The following is a 20,784-nucleotide window of genomic DNA, read 5'->3' on the forward strand; positions in this document are numbered from 1 at the left end:
CTGAATCACCTGGGGGGATAAACATTGTAGCCTCCATACTGAATCACCTGGGGGGATAAACATTGTAGCCTCCATACTGAATCACCTGGGGGGGATAAACCTTGTAGCCTCCATACTGAATCACCTGGGGGGGATAAACATTGTAGCCTCCATACTGAATCACCTGGGGGGATAAACATTGTAGCCTCCATGCTGAATCACCTGGGGGGGATAAACATTGTAGCCTCCATACTGAATCACCTGAGGGGATAAACATTGTAGCCTTCATACTGAATCACCTGGGGGGATAAACCTTGTAGCCTCCATACTGAATCACCTGAGGGGGATAAACATTGTAGCCTCCATACTGAATCACCTGAGGGGGATAAACATTGTAGCCTTCATACTGAATCACCTGAGGGGGATAAACATTGTAGCCTCCATACTGAATCACCTGAGGGGGATAAACCTTGTGCTCCTAGAGTTACTTTTTTTCTTAGTCTGGTTTGTTCATTAAAAAAAAAGAGAAATTGAGATCAATCAGGAGTTTTTTTTCTTCGATTGTCAGCTGTTCTGGAATGTACTGTGTTTTACTTTTACCTCGAAAGTGCTTGAGTTTACAAAAGGTCCTTTGCGCTATTTATAATTCCTAAAATTGCTACACCTTGTTAAAAATTGCATTGGTTGTATACCAAAATCCATTTGAATTGGAAATCTTTGCTTTTCGCATCAAATATTGATATGTGATTAAAATGTGATTAATTTCGGTTAATTAACTAGAAAGTCTCGAATTAATTCGATAAAAAAAATTTATCGAGTCCCACCACACTACAGAAGGTTAACCTTTCACTACCACACTACAGAAGGTTAACCTTTCACTACCACACTACAGAAGGTTAACCTTTCACTACCACACTACAGAAGGTTAACCTTTCACTACCACACTACAGAAGGTTAACCCTTTCACTACCACACTACAGAAGGTTAACCTTTCACTACCACACTACAGAAGGTTAACCTTTCACTACCACACTACAGAAGGTTAACCTTTCACTACCACACTACAGAAGGTTAACCTGCCACTCGTAACCTAGAGTTGAACCTAAAATATGATTCTGACAGCTAGTATGAACTAGGTTGTATAAACTAGTTTGCCAGTTTGATCTGTACTTAGTTTGATGGTACAGCATGTGATAATTACAATGTCTTGTCGTACCCTGTGTAATCCTATTGTTTTGGTCCGACATGCCGGTGCTCTAGTGTGCCATCTAGTGGCTGAAAGTTATCTATAGCACTTTTTTAAATGGCATGTCTTTGTCCCCCCCCCCCCCCCCCCCCCCTCCAGATCCTGCCCAGGTTTAGCCCCAGCGGTGATGTCGTCAGAGCTCACATCATGAACGTCAGCTGGTCCGCGGACCACCGGATCATCGATGGAGCCACCATGTGTCGCTTCTCCAACGTGTGGAAGGACTACCTGGAGAACCCTGCCAGCATGGTGCTGGATCTGAAATGAGTGTGTACCCCCCCCCCCCCCCCCCTGGAGACGAGCCCAATGGAGACGAGCCCAGCCCCCCCCCACCATGCTAATGTGAAGATGCTACACAGTAACCCACCTGCTCGTCCCACAGACTGGGCAGACGCTGCACTGCTGTGACTGGATGGATGGATGGTTGGGTGGCTGGGCACAAGTTACCTTTTCAATATTAGTATTGTGTTTTGTTTCTTTGTCGTGTGTGTGTGGCCTTTGGTTGATGTCATTTACTTGTTGCCTTACTGATCTAGAGGCTGAGCAGCACTGAGGACCTGCAGAGTCTTGTGACTAATCACACCCTATATATTATTCCTTTCAGAAAGAATGAGAGCAGCGTTACGGAGGACCTCCATATATGATCTTCAAACTGTATATGTTTCAACTAGCTTCAGGTGACTCGGAGATCTCCAGATGATGAAGGAAGTTGTGGGTTCTTAAAACATTAGACTGAAATCTTGCTCCCCAATGAGCTGTATGTATAATGTTGTAGTTACTAGTATAGCAGTCTTTTACTGCTATGAGAAAACCTTGAACATCTTTTCCTGTTGAATCTATAAAGCAGCACATCAATGTGACACCACAGATTAGGGGGTATGGTATTATGTATGAGACGATAGTGATATATATATATACACACACACATTCAGTTGCATTACCCTTATAATGAGACTAGTGGGACACCCAGGTGATATGGTTATAGTGAGTTCAAAGCTAACGCTCGACACTTAAAGGATAAGTGTGCCAGTATAATTGTATTTGTTTCTTACCGTCACCGTAGCCTATGAACAAACCAAAACCCACGATGCATTTCTTCTGTCAGAAGCTCTCAAACTAAAATAAAAAATCATTAAATACAGCTAACAAACGCATATTTCCAGCTTTAAATATAATGTATTGTGAAAAACTGAGGCATTGTAGTTATTACACAATCGAATCTAAAGGGCAACGAGCTCTATCGATGTACAGCAGTAAACAACAGAACGGTCCCAGAGCAGCACATTAAGTAGGAGGAATACATTGTAGGTTTTGGTCTTTTTGAAGGCTTTGTTAATAAAATAAAATGACTGTTTCCATGACGATAACATTGTACAAAGGACCCACGTCTACTTCCGGTTGCAGTGTTTGCTGATGCAGTAGTTGATTAAACGGTTCCCTCGCCTCCACAAGGACTGTGTCCCTGCTGCTCTAACGGCTTGGTAACCATGGTGTTGGTCATCTGCTCCCGGTGCTCGATGACATCAAGTGACCAATGACTCCAGCGTTATTGTAAATGTTTTATTCCATGACTTTGGTTTAATGAAATTTAAAAGGTCCCCAACCACCATTTAGTTTTTTAAGCACCTTGATATATTGTTCCCACGACAAAGATGTCCGCTGTGGCAGATCAGTATGGTATTTTATTTTTATTTCTATCAGTTCTTCTCCATAACCGTTTTATTTAGATTTCATCTCAGCTACTAACTTCAAGTGGGACTCTGATCATGAAAGGAAAAATGTGTTTTAAAAGACATGCGTTTTTCATGTAAAGTTTCTTTTGAGATGGGCGGCTGGGTGGCGCAGCGGAGATTGCGCTCGTCACCAATGCAAGAGGCTGCGGTCTCGACTCCCGGAGTCAGCATTGCCCTGCGGCTTGGGCCGGTCGTCATACTAACTCGTTTGGCTGAGTTAGGGGGAGTGGAGTCGTGGGTGGTAATCTGGCGTTGTGGACAGCGACTCCTACAGGTCAGGTCTGGGCGCCTGCTCAGCGAAAGGCAGGAAATGGTGAAGGCAGCGTGACCTCCTAGGGCTGGGCGATATGGCAAAAAATGATATCGCGATAACGATATGATAATGTTATCGTATCACTCGATATCGATAATTATCGAAATTGTTATAAGTAAAAAAATATATATATATATTTTGCAGCAATTCTTTGTCGTTGCCGCCATCTTTAGTGTTACATCCCCTCACACTCCAGTTCTCAGGCTGCAGCTGGTTTGAAAGGTAAAGTAAACCGGCTTCTCTGCTGGCTGTGGCTCCAGGGGAGTTGAACAGTTCTGGCTCTGCTAGTTTATTTTCTATCTTTTGGCGCTTTTTTGGTGGACAAACCACCACACATGTGCACTGTGACTCGTGACTGGAGTCTAGTTCTGCTAGCACACATAGCCTACTGTGTACAGATGGTTTCAAACTATATTTTAAATTAGAAAGCAAACAAAATAAATGGACAAGAGAAAAAGAAATCTCAATTTGGTCAGTATTGTCATTTGGACAAGCAAAGCCATTACTTTAAGTTGCAGGCAAGAAAGACAAGTCTGTCCACTGTCTCTGGTTTTAAAACTGCCCTGTTGCAAGTCACACACAAAAAAAATATATCGATATTTTTTTCCCCCGATATCGATTATTAAAATATATATTGCGATAATTATCGTTATATCGCCCAGCCCTATGACCTCCCATGTGTTACACTTCACCAATGAGAGTCCTCGCTGCCAGGTGAAAAGAGCCGCTGGCTGTCTCTGCATGTGTCGGAGGAAGCATGCGGTAGACTAAAGGGTTCTCTTGTACCGACCAGTAGGGGCCACATGCGTGCAACGACCAGGTAGGGGAGGGGGGAATTGGCATAACGACTAAATTGGGATGGGAGGAAAAGCACAGAAAATCAGGCAGAGAAAAAGAGGGTAACAAAAAAGAAAAATGTTTATTTTGAGATGTTGCCACTGACTGAGCTGGGAAGGTGACACCCCCCCCCCCCATTACATTCTGACGTGAACATTATCATTCCCTGTCAAACAAAGGCACCTTGAGCATTAAAAAAGTAAAAGCTGATGAATATTTGGATGAACAATATTTAAAAAAGAAAATGAAGAAAAAAATGTAAAACACTGATATAATGACGTGGTGTTCTACACACAAATAATAGTCATCAAAATAAAACTTCTATCTGATTAAGAGTCCAGATGGCTGTAATTACAGGAGTGATGTTTTCTGTAGTTATTCGTCTGAGATGGTAGACGACATTCTTACCAAGAGAATTCATGTCACTGTTACTTTGAATTCATGCTTTTACTAGCCGCTGTTTCAAAGTAGAGAAACACATTTGTTCACACAATGACATCTTGACCAGTTTGTTGTATGTGTTGCTTTTTAGAATGATTGAACCGCTTTCCTGGCTGTCGTAATGTATTTTAAAAGGAAAATATAAAGTTATGGGCTAAACTAGGATTTTTGTATTTTGGGAATATGTATTGTAGATATATTTGAAGGGACTGGTGAGATATTCTGGTCTATTATAAACCACTGATCGATGTGATGAGTATTGGACCCTGAAAAAGTTTTAATAAAATTTGAAGTGCAAAAATCTGTCTTCACTATTTAGAAATTACTTGAAAAGAGAGTGAAAAACGTCAATGTGTCCAGCATTAAAGGAACAGGCTAACTTGGGAAATGCACTCACCATCTTGGGCTCATCCCTATGTTCCCATTTTTTTCAAAAAAGAAAAGGGTTCTAAGTTCCCCGCTCCCGAAAAAGTGTTCCATGTTCCCCGGCCCCGCAGACCGCTCGTAAGTCTACCGGTGGCAAAGCCCCAAGGAAGCAGCTCGCCACCAAGGCTGCCCAAATGTAGCGTTCTGTCATACCGTCATTGAAGAATGAGGAGAGTTTTATGTTTATTTTGTGTCGTTTAATTCCAACTGTAAAGGCCGAACGAGTGTTTTTTGTTATTGATTATTATTATTATTAGTATTATTATTATCATTATTATTATTATTACCAATAGAAGGTTACGATTTATGGGAATGTTATGATTTATCTGTATAGCAATTGAATGTTCTCAGTTGTATTGTGGTGGTTCACGTGACAGGTGAATCGCCACGGCACAGCTGATGGCATAAATGGGTGATAGGAATCAGCTGTGGGTTGGTAGCCGACGGGGAAAGCATATAATTTTCTTACCGCTTCAGGACGCTTCGGGAACGTTTTAGATTAGTCTTATTTAGGAAACACTTTAAGCAATTAGACCAGGTTATATGACGCTTAGGATCGCTTTGATCACCTCTCCCATGCAACCTACCTTTTCTAATTAAATCGGATCACCACATCGGTGTCTGATAACGGAGCTTAATGTGTGGAAGACTATTATTTGGACGTCGAGCGCGTATGGATTCACTCCCCGTCTATACCAGGAAGCGGACACAGGCATGTTGCCGCTACAATAAGTAAGAAAATTGCTTTTATTGAAGCCAGGCGAGCTTCAATAAAGTGAAAGAGGACTCGCGCAGATATTGACGCGACCCAAGGCAGAGGCGCGCGTCAATAAGGACAACTGACGAGGAGGACTCGCAAGAGGACTGACAAGGATCCAGCATTGTTGAGAGAGACAATCACCGATCATCGATCAGCAGGAAGGAATCGATCAACCACCACCACACAGTGAATGATCACAGCCCGAGGACATCGCTGCCTGTGATCAGCAGGACAGATCGATCAACGAAAGCATCACAGCCAAGAGGGGAGGACCCTCCCTCCCGGCTCGAGGACATCAAATGGAACGTGCGTGAGTAGAATGTATGAATGGAATAGACACTACTGCGTACGTGGCGCGCGCAAACGGCGCTGTGGAATATAAGATAATTATAAAGCTGTCTTAAGAACTGGTGGATAAATATAGACAAGATGTCAGATATTGAAACGGATAACATGGATTTGACACAAGCGGATATTGAGCTGAAACAATTAATGGCATCACGTAAAGCCAGGCTTGCAGCATGCACCCGCAAGAAAAATGAGATTATTCTGATGATGAAATCAAATGATGAACAAGGAGTAAGAACGGACATGGCATTGTTCAATAAGACACTCAGTGCTTTTAAGATAGCAATTGAGTCTGTACAGCCGTATTTACAGGATGACGATGATGATGAAACACAACGGTATAAACCAAGAATAGATGAATTCAATGCATTTATTAATGTGATGGAAAAATGGTTGATGGAAGGGAATAAGGAAAGGCAAACTCCAGCCCCAAGTCCAACTGGGTCTGTGATCCAAGAGTCTCCAGTAGAGACTCAAGATAAGCTGGAAAAGGACCTTCAGGCTACAATAGGCCCAGAGGATAGCATTTCCAGGGCCCCATCAAAATCATCCAAATCATCCAGATCATCAAAATCATCAGGTGGAAGCCATACATCCAGGTTATCTGCCTCCCGTCTAAGGGCTAACACTGAGAGGGCCATCATCCAGGCAAAAGCCGCTGCACTTTCAGCCAGACAAGCCATGAGCCTAAAGGAAGCTGAATTAGAGGCTGAATTAAATCTAAAAAAGGCTAAAGTACAAGCTGAATTAAGTCTGCAGGAGGCTAACGCCAGGGCTAAATTAAAGGCTGAGAAGGATAAACTTGACTTTGACACAGACATGGCTGTATCAGCGGCCAAACTCAAGATACTGGATGATTATGAGACATCATCACAAACCAACTCATCTAGAACCATGAGGTATCCATCACAAATTAACCAGCCACCCTCTCAAGAGGATGGATATGTGTACAAGATGCAACCTAGAGATGGTATGAATGATTATGTTGACCAAGCACATGCTCTAGACACCTCAGAAGGACTACCGATATTGCAATCCACGGTAGAATATGCATCCATAAATACTGTTCCAAAAACCCCTGTGCAAAGACAGCTCTTGGACCAGTATGCATGGGCGCACACACCACAACAACAACCACAGCAGCAGCAACAACAACAACAACGACAGCAGCAACAACAGCAACAACAACAGCAACAACCACAACAGCATCAACAACAACAGCAGCAACAGCAGCAGCAACAACAGCAACCACAACAACAACATCAGCAACAACAACAACAGCAGCAACAGCAGCAGCAACAACAGCAGCAACAACAACAACAACAGCAACAACAACAACAACAACAACAGCAACAACCACAACAGCATCAACAACAACAGCAGCAACAGCAGCAGCAACAACAGCAACCACAACAACAACAGCAACAACAACAGCAACAACAACAACAGCAACAACCACAACAGCATCAGCAACAGCAACAACCACAACAGCATCAACAACAACAACAACAGCAACAACAACAACAGAGGCCTCCACAAGTAGTGAGACCCAAACAGCCATATATACAGCCACTACCACCTGTACAGTATCGACCACTACCATATGTGCTACCTAAGCCACACCCTTGGCAACAACCACATGCACCATATCAGCATCAGAACCCTGTGCAGCTTCAGCTACAACCATCTGGAGCTACTGCAGGACAACAGGGTCAAACCCAAACAGACCAGGTTCTATCAAATGTCATGGCAAGGCAGAACGACATTGCAGATATACTTGTCACACAGCAGAATCTGGCGCTACTCCCAACCAGGGAGATTCCCATGTTTAACGGAGATCCTATGAACTTTAGGTCATTCATGCGAGCCTTCGAGTACGGCATAGAAAATAGAACCACCAGCGAGCAAGATGGACTCTACTTTTTGGACCACAGGGCAACCTAAAGATCTTGTGAGGAGCTGCCTACACATGCATCCACAGGATGGATATGTGGAAGCCAAAAGACTACTTAAAGAGAATTTCGGTGATGAAATAAGAATAACAAATGCTTATATAAAGAAGGCCTTGGACTGGTCCAGCATCAAACCAGAGGATAGTCAAGCTTTGCGCGCCTACGCCCTCTACCTGAGAGGATGCAGTAATGCAATGCAGGAGCTCCACTATATGGATGAGCTGGACAATCCATCTAACCTACGACTGATCTTATCCAAGATACCCTTTAGGATCAGAGAAAGGTGGAGGTCAACGGCCTACGACATCCAGGAGCGCACTGGGCAAAGAGCCAAATTCAAGGATCTTGTGGCTTACCTGGAGAAACAAGCCAAAATGGCCTCCGACCCATTGTGGGGCAATATTCAGGATTACAGTCCTGACGGAGCTGCCCCAAGGTACCTCAAGACTGCAGCCTCTGTATTACAGTCCTGACGGAGCTGCCCCAAGGTACCTCAAGACTGCAGCCTCTGTATTACAGTCCTGACGGAGCTGCCCCAAGGTACCTCAAGACTGCAGCCTCTGTATTACAGTCCTGACGGAGCTGCCCCAAGGTACCTCAAGACTGCAGCCTCTGTATTACAGTCCTGACGGAGCTGCCCCAAGGTACCTCAAGACTGCAGCCTCTGTATTACAGTCCTGACGGAGCTGCCCCAAGGTACCTCAAGACTGCAGCCTCTGTATTACAGTCCTGACGGAGCTGCCCCAAGGTACCTCAAGACTGCAGCCTCTGGATGGTCCTGACGGAGCTGCCCCAAGGTACCTCAAGACTGCAGCCTCTGTATTACAGTCCTGACGGAGCTGCCCCAAGGTACCTCAAGACTGCAGCCTCTGGATGGTCCTGACGGAGCTGCCCCAAGGTACCTCAAGACTGCAGCCTCTGGATGGTCCTGACGGAGCTGCCCCAAGGTACCTCAAGACTGCAGCCTCTGGATGGTCCTGACGGAGCTGCCCCAAGGTACCTCAAGACTGCAGCCTCTGGATGGTCCTGACGGAGCTGCCCCAAGGTACCTCAAGACTGCAGCCTCTGGATGGTCCTGACGGAGCTGCCCCAAGGTACCTCAAGACTGCAGCCTCTGGATGGCAAACAAGAGCAGGAACAGCGGCTGCACCGGTTAAAGAGAGAAGCAGCTTCGTCACGACAGTGACACCAGTCACAAACATACCGTCAACCCTCGGTAATGTAGGATGCAAGGCAGATGGCTCTGTGGCTTTTAGAACTCCTTGCTTGTACTGTGCAGGCGATCACTCACTTGAAGCCGATCACTCACTTGAAGCCTGCAGGAGGATAAGAGCTCAGAAACATCTGAACAAAATAGAGTTCTTAAAGGTGAAAGGACTTTGTTTCGGTTGTCTCACCAAGGGACATCTCAGTAGGCATTGTAGCCAGCGGATGAGGTGTCAGCATTGCCAGAAAGAACACCTGACTCTGCTACATATAGAAACAAACGACCAAGAAGGACCGGACGAGCAAAAAGGAACAGTCGGGTCAATGGAATGTAAATCACCTCAACAGGAGAGGACACCACCCCTGACCAAGAAAACTGTGGGTAGTGCTCTGGTGAGGCTTGGTGAACATAATGGGGCCGGTAAGGACTGTGCTCTACCCATCGTGCCAGTAAAGGTGAAACAGGCTGACGGAAGTGGGTATGTAACGACATATGCCTTCTTGGACCATGGCAGCTCGGCATCCTTTTGCACAGAGAGCCTCATGAGGAAGCTGAACGCTAAGGGCCGGAAAACATCAATTCTCCTTAAGACAATGGCACAAGAGAAACATGTCCCAGCATATGAGATCTCAGGCCTGGAGGTAGGCAACATCAATGATGACACATTTATTGCACTGCCTACGCTATACACTCAACCAGCAATCCCAGTGTCAAAAGAAAACATCCTTACTCAAGAGGAACTGAAAAAATGGCCCTACCTGAAGGATGTTCACATCACTTACATTGACTCAGATGTGGAGCTTCTGATTGGAGTCAATACTCCGAGAGCCATGGAGCCTCGGCAGATAGTGAACAGCCAGGATGACGGACCATATGCTGTAAGGTCACTCTTGGGATGGGCGGTCTATGGTCCACTGAACGTCAACGCGGTGGATGTGACAAGAAGATATGGTCCACTGAACGTCAACGTGGTGGATGTGACAAGAAGACCCAAAGCCATCACCAACAGTTCGATAAACTTAAAAGATGGTCAGTATAACTTGCCACTCTCCTTTCGGAAAGGAGATGTGATGACACGCAACAACAGACAGGTGGCGACACGAGCCATGCACCTGCAAAAGAAGAGGAAGGATGAAGGGTACCGTGCAGAGTACAGGCAGGTGGCAACACAACAAGCCATAAGCCTGCAAAGGAAAACAGGAAGATCTAAGAGCAGAGAGAAGACTGTAAGATCGAAGAGGAAAGGGGATGGAATATCTAAAACCACAGAGAATGTACCTCTTCAAGAACCAAGCCAAGATGGCTGTGTCTGGTACATACCCCATCACAGGGTGTATCACAAAAGAAAGAAAGAAAGTGGAAAGAACATGAGTGGTGTTTGATTCACATCGTCATTCCAATGCACCACCATGGCAAACCCTGGAGTGAAGTGGATTGTGGATCAACTTGAAGATTTTTTATTTTGTGACGTGGAATGTTCTCAGTCGTATTGTGGTGATTCACGTGACAGGTGAATCTGCCACGGCACAGCTGATAACATAAATAGCCAAAGAGAACTTCGCCCCTGGTGACTTGGTGGTCATAGTGGACGACACAGCGCCCAGGAATTCCTGGCCGCTTGGACGGATCCTGGAAACCTTTCCGGATAACAAGGACCTACTACTGGAGTCAAAGGAGGATTGCCAGCTGTAATGAACACTCGCCCGACCATATTTTGTAATTGTGTAGGCACAATTAGGGGCCGGTGTAAGGGCCGAATGAGTGTTTTTTGTTATTGATTATTATTATTATTATTAGTATTATTATTATTATCATTATTATCATTATTATTATCAATAGAAGGTTACAATTTATGGGAATGTAATGATTGAGGGGAATGTTATGATTCTGTGCAGCCTGTTGGGTGGACTCTGCTGCGCCGTGAGTGGATCACCTGCACCTGTCGGGTGATCGGCGACGGCGCGGCAGAGATCATTAAATAGGTGATAGGAATCAGCTGTTGGGCGGTAGTCGATGGGGAAAGCATATGATTTTCTTACCGCTTCAGCGCTTCAGGACGCTTTCGGAAACTGTTTAGATTACACTTTAAGCAATTGGACCAGGTTATAAGACGTTAGGATCACTGTGATCAACCCTCCCATGTAACCTACTTATTCTAATTAAATCGGGTCACCACATCGGTGTCTGATAACGGAGCTTAATGTGTGGAAAACTATTTCTTTGGACGTTGAGCGCGTATGGATTCACTCCCCGTCTACACCAGGAAACGGCGCCGGCATGCTGCCGTTACAACAGGGGTTCTAACAGCACGTGCCTCTGTTCAATACAGGGGTTCTAACAGACAGGGGTTCTAACAGCACATGCCTCTGTTCAATACAGGGGTTCTAACAGCACGTGCCTCTGTTCAATACAGGGGTTCTAACAGACAGGGGTTCTAACAGCACATGCCTCTGTTCAATACAGGGGTTCTAACAGACAGGGGTTCTAACAGCACATGCCTCTGTTCAATACAGGGGTTCTAACAGCGCGTGCCTCTGTTCAATACAGGGGTTCTAACAGCACGTGCCTCTGTTCAATACAGGGGTTCTAACAGCACGTGCCTCTGTTCAATACAGGGGTTCTAACAGACAGGGGTTCTAACAGCGCGTGCCTCTGTTCAATACAGGGGTTCTAACAGCGCGTGCCTCTGTTCAATACAGGGGTTCTAACAGCGCGTGCCTCTGTTCAATACAGGGGTTCTAACAGCGCGTGCCTCTGTTCAATACAGGGGTTCTAACAGCGCGTGCCTCTGTTCAATACAGGGGTTCTAACAGCGCGTGCCTCTGTTCAATACAGGGGTTCTAACAGCGCGTGCCTCTGTTCAATACAGGGGTTCTAACAGCACGTGTCTCTGTTCAATACAGGGGTTCTAACAGCGCGTGCCTCTGTTCAATACAGGGGTTCTAACAGCACGTGTCTCTGTTCAATACAGGGGTTCTAACAGCGCGTGCCTCTGTTCAATACAGGGGTTCTAACAGTTCAATACAGGGGTTCTAACAGACAGGGGTTCTAACAGCACGTGTCTCTGTTCAATACAGGGGTTCTAACAGACAGGGGTTCTAACAGCACGTGCCTCTGTTCAATACAGGGGTTCTAACAGCGCGTGCCTCTGTTCAATACAGGGGTTCTAACAGCGCGTGCCTCTGTTTTAAACGTGAAGTAACGTTAGCCCACGCGTTACTCCTCGCCACTGAGAGATGGCGCTGTGCAGGTGAAAAGATGCGACGGCTGCCTCCTCGAGTACCGGAGGGGACACGTGATGCAAGGCTTCGTCCACATTGCAGCCGACCTGTGGGAGGCGTGGCCTAACAGCGTTCGAGACAGGGGAGGGGAGAATTGGACGATACGAAATTGGGATGGGAGAAAAATGGGGAGAAAAAGTAGATAAAAAAAAAAAGAATTATAATAATTTATATTCTGTTTGTTCATTACAATTTACTCAAGCATAGTAACAGAAACAATATTTCTGACACTGGGAATACATTCCCTGAGATCCATAGATGTCCCTAGAATCAGATACCAAGAACATGCAAATGGAGCTTGTAGAAGTGGAGCAATCTTCCATTTACTTGGGTATATACTTTTAGGTAGGGATGCACCTAAATTTCGGTGGCCGAAAACTTTCGGCCGAAAATGGCCAAAAATGTCTTTTCGGCTTTCGGCCGAAAGAGTTTTTTCACCGAAAATATATCACCGAAAGTCAAAGAACATAAACAACCTGTAACCTAACGCGTGTTGTTGTGATGACGTAATCAAAACGCACTTTGTTGTAGTTATCCAACAGAGAAAAGAAAATGCACTTGACTTGGAATTAATGTACTGTATGCATTCAGAAGTGCTGAATAAATGTTTTATGGACCCATAATAGTGATTATTTATTATTTAAGTTAAGTTTTGCCATAATCATATATTTTTCATTAATCAGGTAGCTGAACAACATTGGTAAAAAAATAATTCTATTCTATGAATCATTTTCGGCCTTTCGGCATTCGGTTTTCGGCCAACTGTTTCCTATTTTCGGTATCTGTTTCGGCCAAGAATTTCCCATTCGGTGCATCCCTACTTTTAGGCGAACTTTCTGAAAATATGGCTTAAGAGGTTAAGTGTGTAGATGGCTTTGGACATCCACCTTCTTCTAACTTAAATTACAGCAATGGCTATATCTGAACATTGCCACTAGATGGCTCCAAAATCTAATCTAATCTGTAAGCGGCACACCATCAGTCAGAGTCGGTCAGAGATTTTATTTGCCATGTATGGACGAATCCACATGGGAATACAGGTACAGAGCAAACACTGTCTACAACTAATCCAATACAGGAGCAGAGTAGAAACTGTACAGAAAAAATATATGTAAAAACACAGACAAATGCTAAAGTTGATAGTCAAGTCAAGAGTTTTATTTGATATCAACATCCCCTAAAAGTGCATATCATAGTAAAGTACATAATGCATAGAGGCACAATTTACAGTAAAAGTGCATATAATCAAAGTGCATGATGCACAGACACACAGAAACAGCACTTCCACAACCTGACTAATAACACACCAAAACAAAATAGGATAATATACAATTCTAGCCTTTGGAGTTATTCAGGCTGCGCACAGCACTGGGGAAGAAGCTCTTAGTAAACCGAGAGGTAGAGCATGTGATAGAGCGGTAGAGTCTGCCCGACGGAAGCTACTGCAACTGAGGCTAAACTTCAAGGTTGATGAGGGAGGATACATGTTGATGGAGGATACATGTTGATGAGGGAGGATACATGTTGATGAGGGAGGATACATGATGATGAGGGAGGATACATGTTGATGAGGGAGGATACATGTTGATGAGGGAGTATACATGTTGATGAGAGGATACATGTTGATGAGGGAGGATACATGTTGATGAGGGAGGATACATGTTGATGAGGGAGGATACATGATGATGAGGGAGGATACATGTTGATGAGGGAGGATACATGTTGATGAGGGAGGATACATGTTGATGAGGGAGGATACATGTTGATGAGGGAGGATACATGTTGATGATGAGGGAGGATACATGATGATGAGGGAGGATACATGTTGATGAGGGAGGATACATGTTGATGAGGGAGGATACATGTTGATGAGGGAGGATACATGTTGATGAGGGAGGATACATGTTGATGAGGGAGGATACATGATGATGAGGGAGGATACATGTTGATGAGGGAGGATACATGTTGATGAGGGAGGATACATGTTGATGAGGATACATGTTGATGAGGGAGGATACATGTTGATGAGGGAGGATACATGTTGATGAGGATACATGTTGATGAGGGAGGATACATGTTGATGAGGGAGGATACATGTTGATGAGGGAGGATACATGTTGATGAGGGAGGATACATGATGATGAGGGAGGATACATGTTGATGAGGGAGGATACATGTTGATGAGGGAGGATACATGATGATGAGGGAGGATACATGTTGATGATGAGGATACATGTTGATGAGGGAGGATACATGATGATGAGGGAGGATACATGTTGATGAGGGAGGATACATGTTGATGAGGGAGGATACATGATGATGAGGGAGGATTCATGTTGATGAGGGAGGATACATGTTGATGAGGGAGGATACATGATGATGAGGGAGGATACATGATGATGAGGGAGGATACATGTTGATGAGGGAGGATACATGTTGATGAGGGAGGATACATGATGATGAGGGAGGATACATGTTGATGAGGGAGGATACATGTTGATGAGGGAGGATACATGTTGATGAGGGAGGATACATGATGATGAGGGAGGATACATGTTGATGAGGGAGGATACATGTTGATGAGGGAGGATACATGATGATGAGGGAGGATACATGTTGATGATGAGGATACATGTTGATGAGGGAGGATACATGTTGATGAGGGAGGATACATGATGATGAGGGAGGATACATGTTGATGAGGGAGGATACATGTTGATGAGGGAGGATTCATGTTGATGAGGGAGGATACATGTTGATGAGGGAGGATACATGATGATGAGGGAGGATACATGATGATGAGGGAGGATACATGTTGATGAGGGAGGATACATGTTGATGAGGGAGGATACATGATGATGAGGGAGGATACATGTTGATGAGGGAGGATACATGATGATGAGGGAGGATACATGATGATGAGGGAGGATACATGATGATGAGGGAGGATACATGTTGATGAGGGAGGATACATGATGATGAGGGAGGATACATGTTGATGAGGGAGGATTCATGTTGATGAGGGAGGATACATGTTGATGAGGGAGGATACATGATGATGAGGGAGGATACATGATGATGAGGGAGGATACATGTTGATGAGGGAGGATACATGTTGATGAGGGAGGATACATGATGATGAGGGAGGATACATGTTGATGAGGGAGGATACATGATGATGAGGGAGGATACATGTTGATGAGGATACATGATGATGAGGGAGGATTCATGTTGATGAGGGAGGATACATGTTGATGAGGGAGGATACATGATGATGAGGGAGGATACATGTTGATGAGGGAGGATACATGATGATGAGGGAGGATACATGTTGATGAGGGAGGATACATGTTGATGAGGGAGGATACATGTTGATGAGGGAGGATACATGTTGATGAGGGAGGATACATGTTGATGAGGGAGGATACATGTTGATGATGAGGATACATGTTGATGAGGGAGGATACATGTTGATGAGGGAGGATACATGTTGATGAGGGAGGATACATGTTGATGATGAGGGAGGATACATGTTGATGATGAGGGAGGATACATGATGATGATGAGGGAGGATACATCTTGATGATGAGGGAGGATACATGATGATGAGGGAGGATACATGTTGATGATGAGGGAGGATACATGATGATGAGGGAGGATACATGATGATGAGGGAGGATACATGTTGATGAGGGAGGATACATGTTGATGAGGGAGGATACATGATGATTAGGGAGGATACATGTTGATGAGGGAGGATACATGTTGATGATGAGGATACATGTTGATGAGGGAGGATACATGTTGATGAGGGAGGATACATGATGATGAGGGAGGATACATGTTGATGAGGGAGGATACATGATGATGAGGGAGGATACATGTTGATGAGGGAGGATACATGTTGATGAGGGAGGATACATGTTGATGATGAGGATACATGTTGATGATGAGGGAGGATACATGTTGATGAGGGAGGATACATGTTGATGAGGGAGGATACATGTTGATGAGGGAGGATACATGTTGATGAGGGAGGATACATGTTGATGAGGGAGGATACATGATGATGATGGAGGATACATGATGATGATGAGGGAGGATACATGTTGATGAGGGAGGATACATGTTGATGAGGGAGGATACATGTTGATGAGGGAGGATACATGTTGATGAGGGAGGATACATGATGATGAGGGAGGATACATGTTGATGAGGATACATGTTGATGAGGGAGGATACATGTTGATGAGGGAGGATACATGTTGATGAGGGAGGATACATGTTGATGAGGGAGGATACATGATGATGAGGGAGGATACATGTTGATGAGGATACATGATGATGAGGGAGGATACATGATGATGAGGGAGGATACATGTTGATGAGGGAGGATACATGATGATGAGGGAGGATACATGATGATGAGGGAGGATACATGTTGATGAGGGAGGATACATGATGATGAGGGAGGATACATGATGATGAGGGAGGATACATGATGATGAGGGAGGATACATGATGATGATGAGGGAGGATACATGTTGATGATGAGGATACATGTTGATGAGGGAGGATACATGTTGATGAGGGAGGATACATGATGATGAGGGAGGATACATGATGATGAGGGAGGATACATGATGATGATGAGGGAGGATACATGTTGATGAGGATACATGTTGATGAGGGAGGATACATGATGATGAGGGAGGATACATGATGATGAGGGAGGATACATGTTGATGAGGGAGGATACATGTTGATGAGGGAGGATACATGATGATGAGGGAGGATACATGATGATGAGGGAGGATACATGATGATGATGAGGGAGGATACATGTTGATGAGGGAGGATACATGTTGATGAGGGAGGATACATGTTGATGAGGGAGGATACATGTTGATGAGGGAGGATACATGTTGATGAGGGAGGATACATGATGATGAGGGAGGATACATGTTGATGAGGGAGGATACATGTTGATGAGGGAGGATACATGTTGATGAGGGAGGATACATGTTGATGATGAGGATACATGTTGATGAAATTTGAATACAATTCACCAGGAGGTTTTTCTTGACTATTATAACGAATTCCCAGTAGTTGGAGCTTAAAATAAATGAATTTGAAAGTGTACCCCTCATGAAGCACCAGCCTACTGTACCCCTCACAAGATCTACCCCTCACAAGATCTACCCCTCACAAGATCTAGCCCTCACAAGATCTACCCCTCACAAGATCTACCCCTCACAAGATCTACCCCTCACAAGATCTACCCCTCACAAGATCTACCCCTCACAAGATCTAGCCCTCACAAGATCTACCCCTCACAAGATGTTAGGGGTGGGAATCGCCAGAGACCTCACGATACGATACTATCGCGATACTTGCGTCACGATACTATACTATACTATCGCGATACGCAGAAAATATTGCGATATTTTTTATAAAAAATAAATTTGCTCAAATTTTATTTATTACCTTTTTTCAACTGCAAAGTAAAACTTTGTCAACATGTTTTATCTAATAAAATGAAGTTCAGTCTGTTCATCTCACTTCAATCATTTTTATTGCAGAACGTGGTATTTTCTCCAGCAGACAGATGTAAACACTGTAATCTGTGTTGCATGTACCTGACAAACTGAACTGTTTGTATTAGTCATATTCCAACTTAACTGAATGTGTGTGTGTGGACTACTGTACTATTACAGGTATTGAAATGAACAATGCAACTTCCTTATACAATTTTTTTTTATGAATAATTAAATATCGATACAGTATCGCCATGCAAAGTATCTCGATACTACTACGTATCGATTTCCCCCCCCACCCCTACAAGATGTACCCCTCACAAGATGTCCCCCTCACGAAGGACCAGCTAGCCTACTGTACATGCTACAAGATGTATTGAATTGCAGTGAACGTTGATGTTTTAACTTGTTTTTGTTTTGTTGTAAATCAGATTGGAGGCACGTATGCAAAGCCAGTGATCCTCCCTCCAGAAGTAGCGATCGCAGCGCTGGGAAAGATCCAGGTAGGAGGAAGTACTCTGCTTGAAATGGTGTTAAACCTGTATATAGCTTGCATGACCCCTGTGGATACAGGCTGCTGTTCAAATCATGTGAAAATGAAACTTGATCCTATCTGATGAATTCTATCCTGTGGATTGTATAGATAGACGAATACATCCATTAATTTAGAACACTGACTTTCTTATCCTAGTTAAAGGGATAGTTTTGATTTTAAAGTTGTATTAAGTTGTATGAAATACTGCCCAGTAGTGTAGTGGATGCAAAGCTATTAGCTTCCTTACTGGCCGAGTTCCGAGCGAACCAGGAAGCCGACACCGACACGCCGATAACAGGCAGAACCAGGAAGCCAACACCGACACGCCGATAACAGGCAGAACCAGGAAGCCGACACCGACACGCCGATAACAGGCAGAACCAGGAAGCCGACACCGACACGCCGATAACAGGCAGAACCAGGAAGCCGACACCGACACGCCGATAACAGGCAGAACCAGGAAGCCGACAGGCAGATAACAGGAAGCTAACAGGCAGAACCAGGTAGATAACAGGAAGCTAACAGGCAGAACCAGGTAGATAACAGGAAGCTAACAGGCAGAACCAGGTAGATAACAGGAAGCTGACAGGCAGATAACAGGAAGCTAACAGGCAGATAACAGGAAGCTAACAGGCAGAACCAGGTAGATAACAGGAAGCTAACAGGCAGAACCAGGTAGATAACAGGAAGCTAACAGGCAGAACCAGGTAGATAACAGGAAGCTAACAGGCAGAACCAGGTAGATAACAGGAAGCTGACAGGCAGAACCAGGTAGATAACAGGAAGCTGACAGGCAGATAACAGGAAGCTAACAGGCAGATAACAGGAAGCTAACAGGCAGAACCAGGTAGATAACAGGAAGCTAACAGGCAGAACCAGGTAGATAACAGGAAGCTGACAGGCAGATAACAGGAAGCTAACAGGCAGAACCAGGTAGATAACAGGAAGCTGACAGGCAGAACCAGGTAGATAACAGGAAGCTAACAGGCAGAACCAGGAAGCTAACAGGCAGAACCAGGTAGATAACAGGAAGCTGACAGGCAGAACCAGGTAGATAACAGGAAGCTAACAGGCAGATAACAGGAAGCTAACAGGCAGAACCAGGAAGCTAACAGGCAGAACCAGGAAGCTAACAGGCAGATAACAGGAAGCTAACAGGCAGAACCAGGAAGCTAACAGGCAGAACCAGGTAGATAACAGGAAGCTAACAGGCAGAACCAGGAAGCTAACAGGTAGATAACAGGAAGCTAACAGGCAGAACCAAGAAGCTAACAGGTAGATAACAGGAAGCTAACAGGCAGAACCAGGAAGCTAACAGGTAGATAACAGGAAGCTAACAGGCAGAACCAAGAAGCTAACGGGTAGATAACAGGAAGCTAACAGGCAGAACCAGGAAGCTGACAGGCAGATAACTAGGGATGGGAATTGATAGGATTTTATCGATACGATTCCATTATCGATTCCCTTATCGATACCTGATCAATTTATGATTTAAATAAATAAATTGGAAATGCAACAGAACTACATTTACATCTAGTCATTTAGCTGACGCTTTTATCCAAAGCGACTTACAAGTTCTGTACGACAAGCCATCAGGATGGGCACAACTCTATCAGCTGAGCAACAATGTTCATCAAAGTGTTGAGTGCTACAGTGTAGGTTAGTTTATTAGGACAAGTGCATGACAGTACGGTTAGTTAGGGTTAGATTTTTTTTTTTTATTCAGATAATGGTTGAAGAAGTGCGTCTTTAGTCGACGGCGAAAGATTGGACGTGATTCGGCTGTCCTAACTGGGGTGGGTAGTTCATTCCACCATTGTGGGGCAAGGACTGAGAATAGGCGACTTCTCTTTGATGACCCTCCCGGAGCTTGGATAGGAGTAGGTCTGAGGCGGCCAGAAGATGCAGAGCGTAGGGGTCTAAGCTGGTTAGAATAACAACATGCAACTTGACATTTCTGATTGTCATTTATTGTTGAGCCCCCATGTCAGAAAAATACAAAAACTGTAAAAAAAATAAAACATTAACTATAGCCTACACTTAAATAAAATAATGTATTTGAGATTCTCTTAAAATGTATTTATTTTTTTATTCTTAAACTAATTTAATCTATTGAATAACAGGTCGTTATTCCTCTGACTTCTGTCTCACACACACACACACACACACACACACACACACACACACAC

The 20,784-nt window shown here is 44.4% G+C and overlaps 1 protein-coding gene across 1 annotated transcript in view; it reads left to right on the forward strand.

Moving 5' to 3' along the window:
* Positions 1-4,838, forward strand: part of dbt (dihydrolipoamide branched chain transacylase E2) — a gene marked incomplete at its 5' end in the record, with an annotated part of 124,948 nt that extends 120,110 nt beyond the window's left edge. The window contains one exon of the mRNA XM_084308076.1: positions 1,325-4,838. Within this exon, the coding sequence (XP_084164202.1) occupies positions 1,325-1,492 (168 nt within the window). The 3' untranslated portion in view covers positions 1,493-4,838. The remainder of the gene's footprint in view (positions 1-1,324) is intronic.
* Between the last annotated feature and the right edge of the window lie 15,946 nt (positions 4,839-20,784).

Source organism: Notolepis coatsorum (assembly GCF_963971535.1).
Source record: "Notolepis coatsorum genome assembly, chromosome: 2".
Taxonomy (NCBI): Eukaryota; Metazoa; Chordata; class Actinopteri; order Aulopiformes; family Paralepididae; genus Notolepis; species Notolepis coatsorum.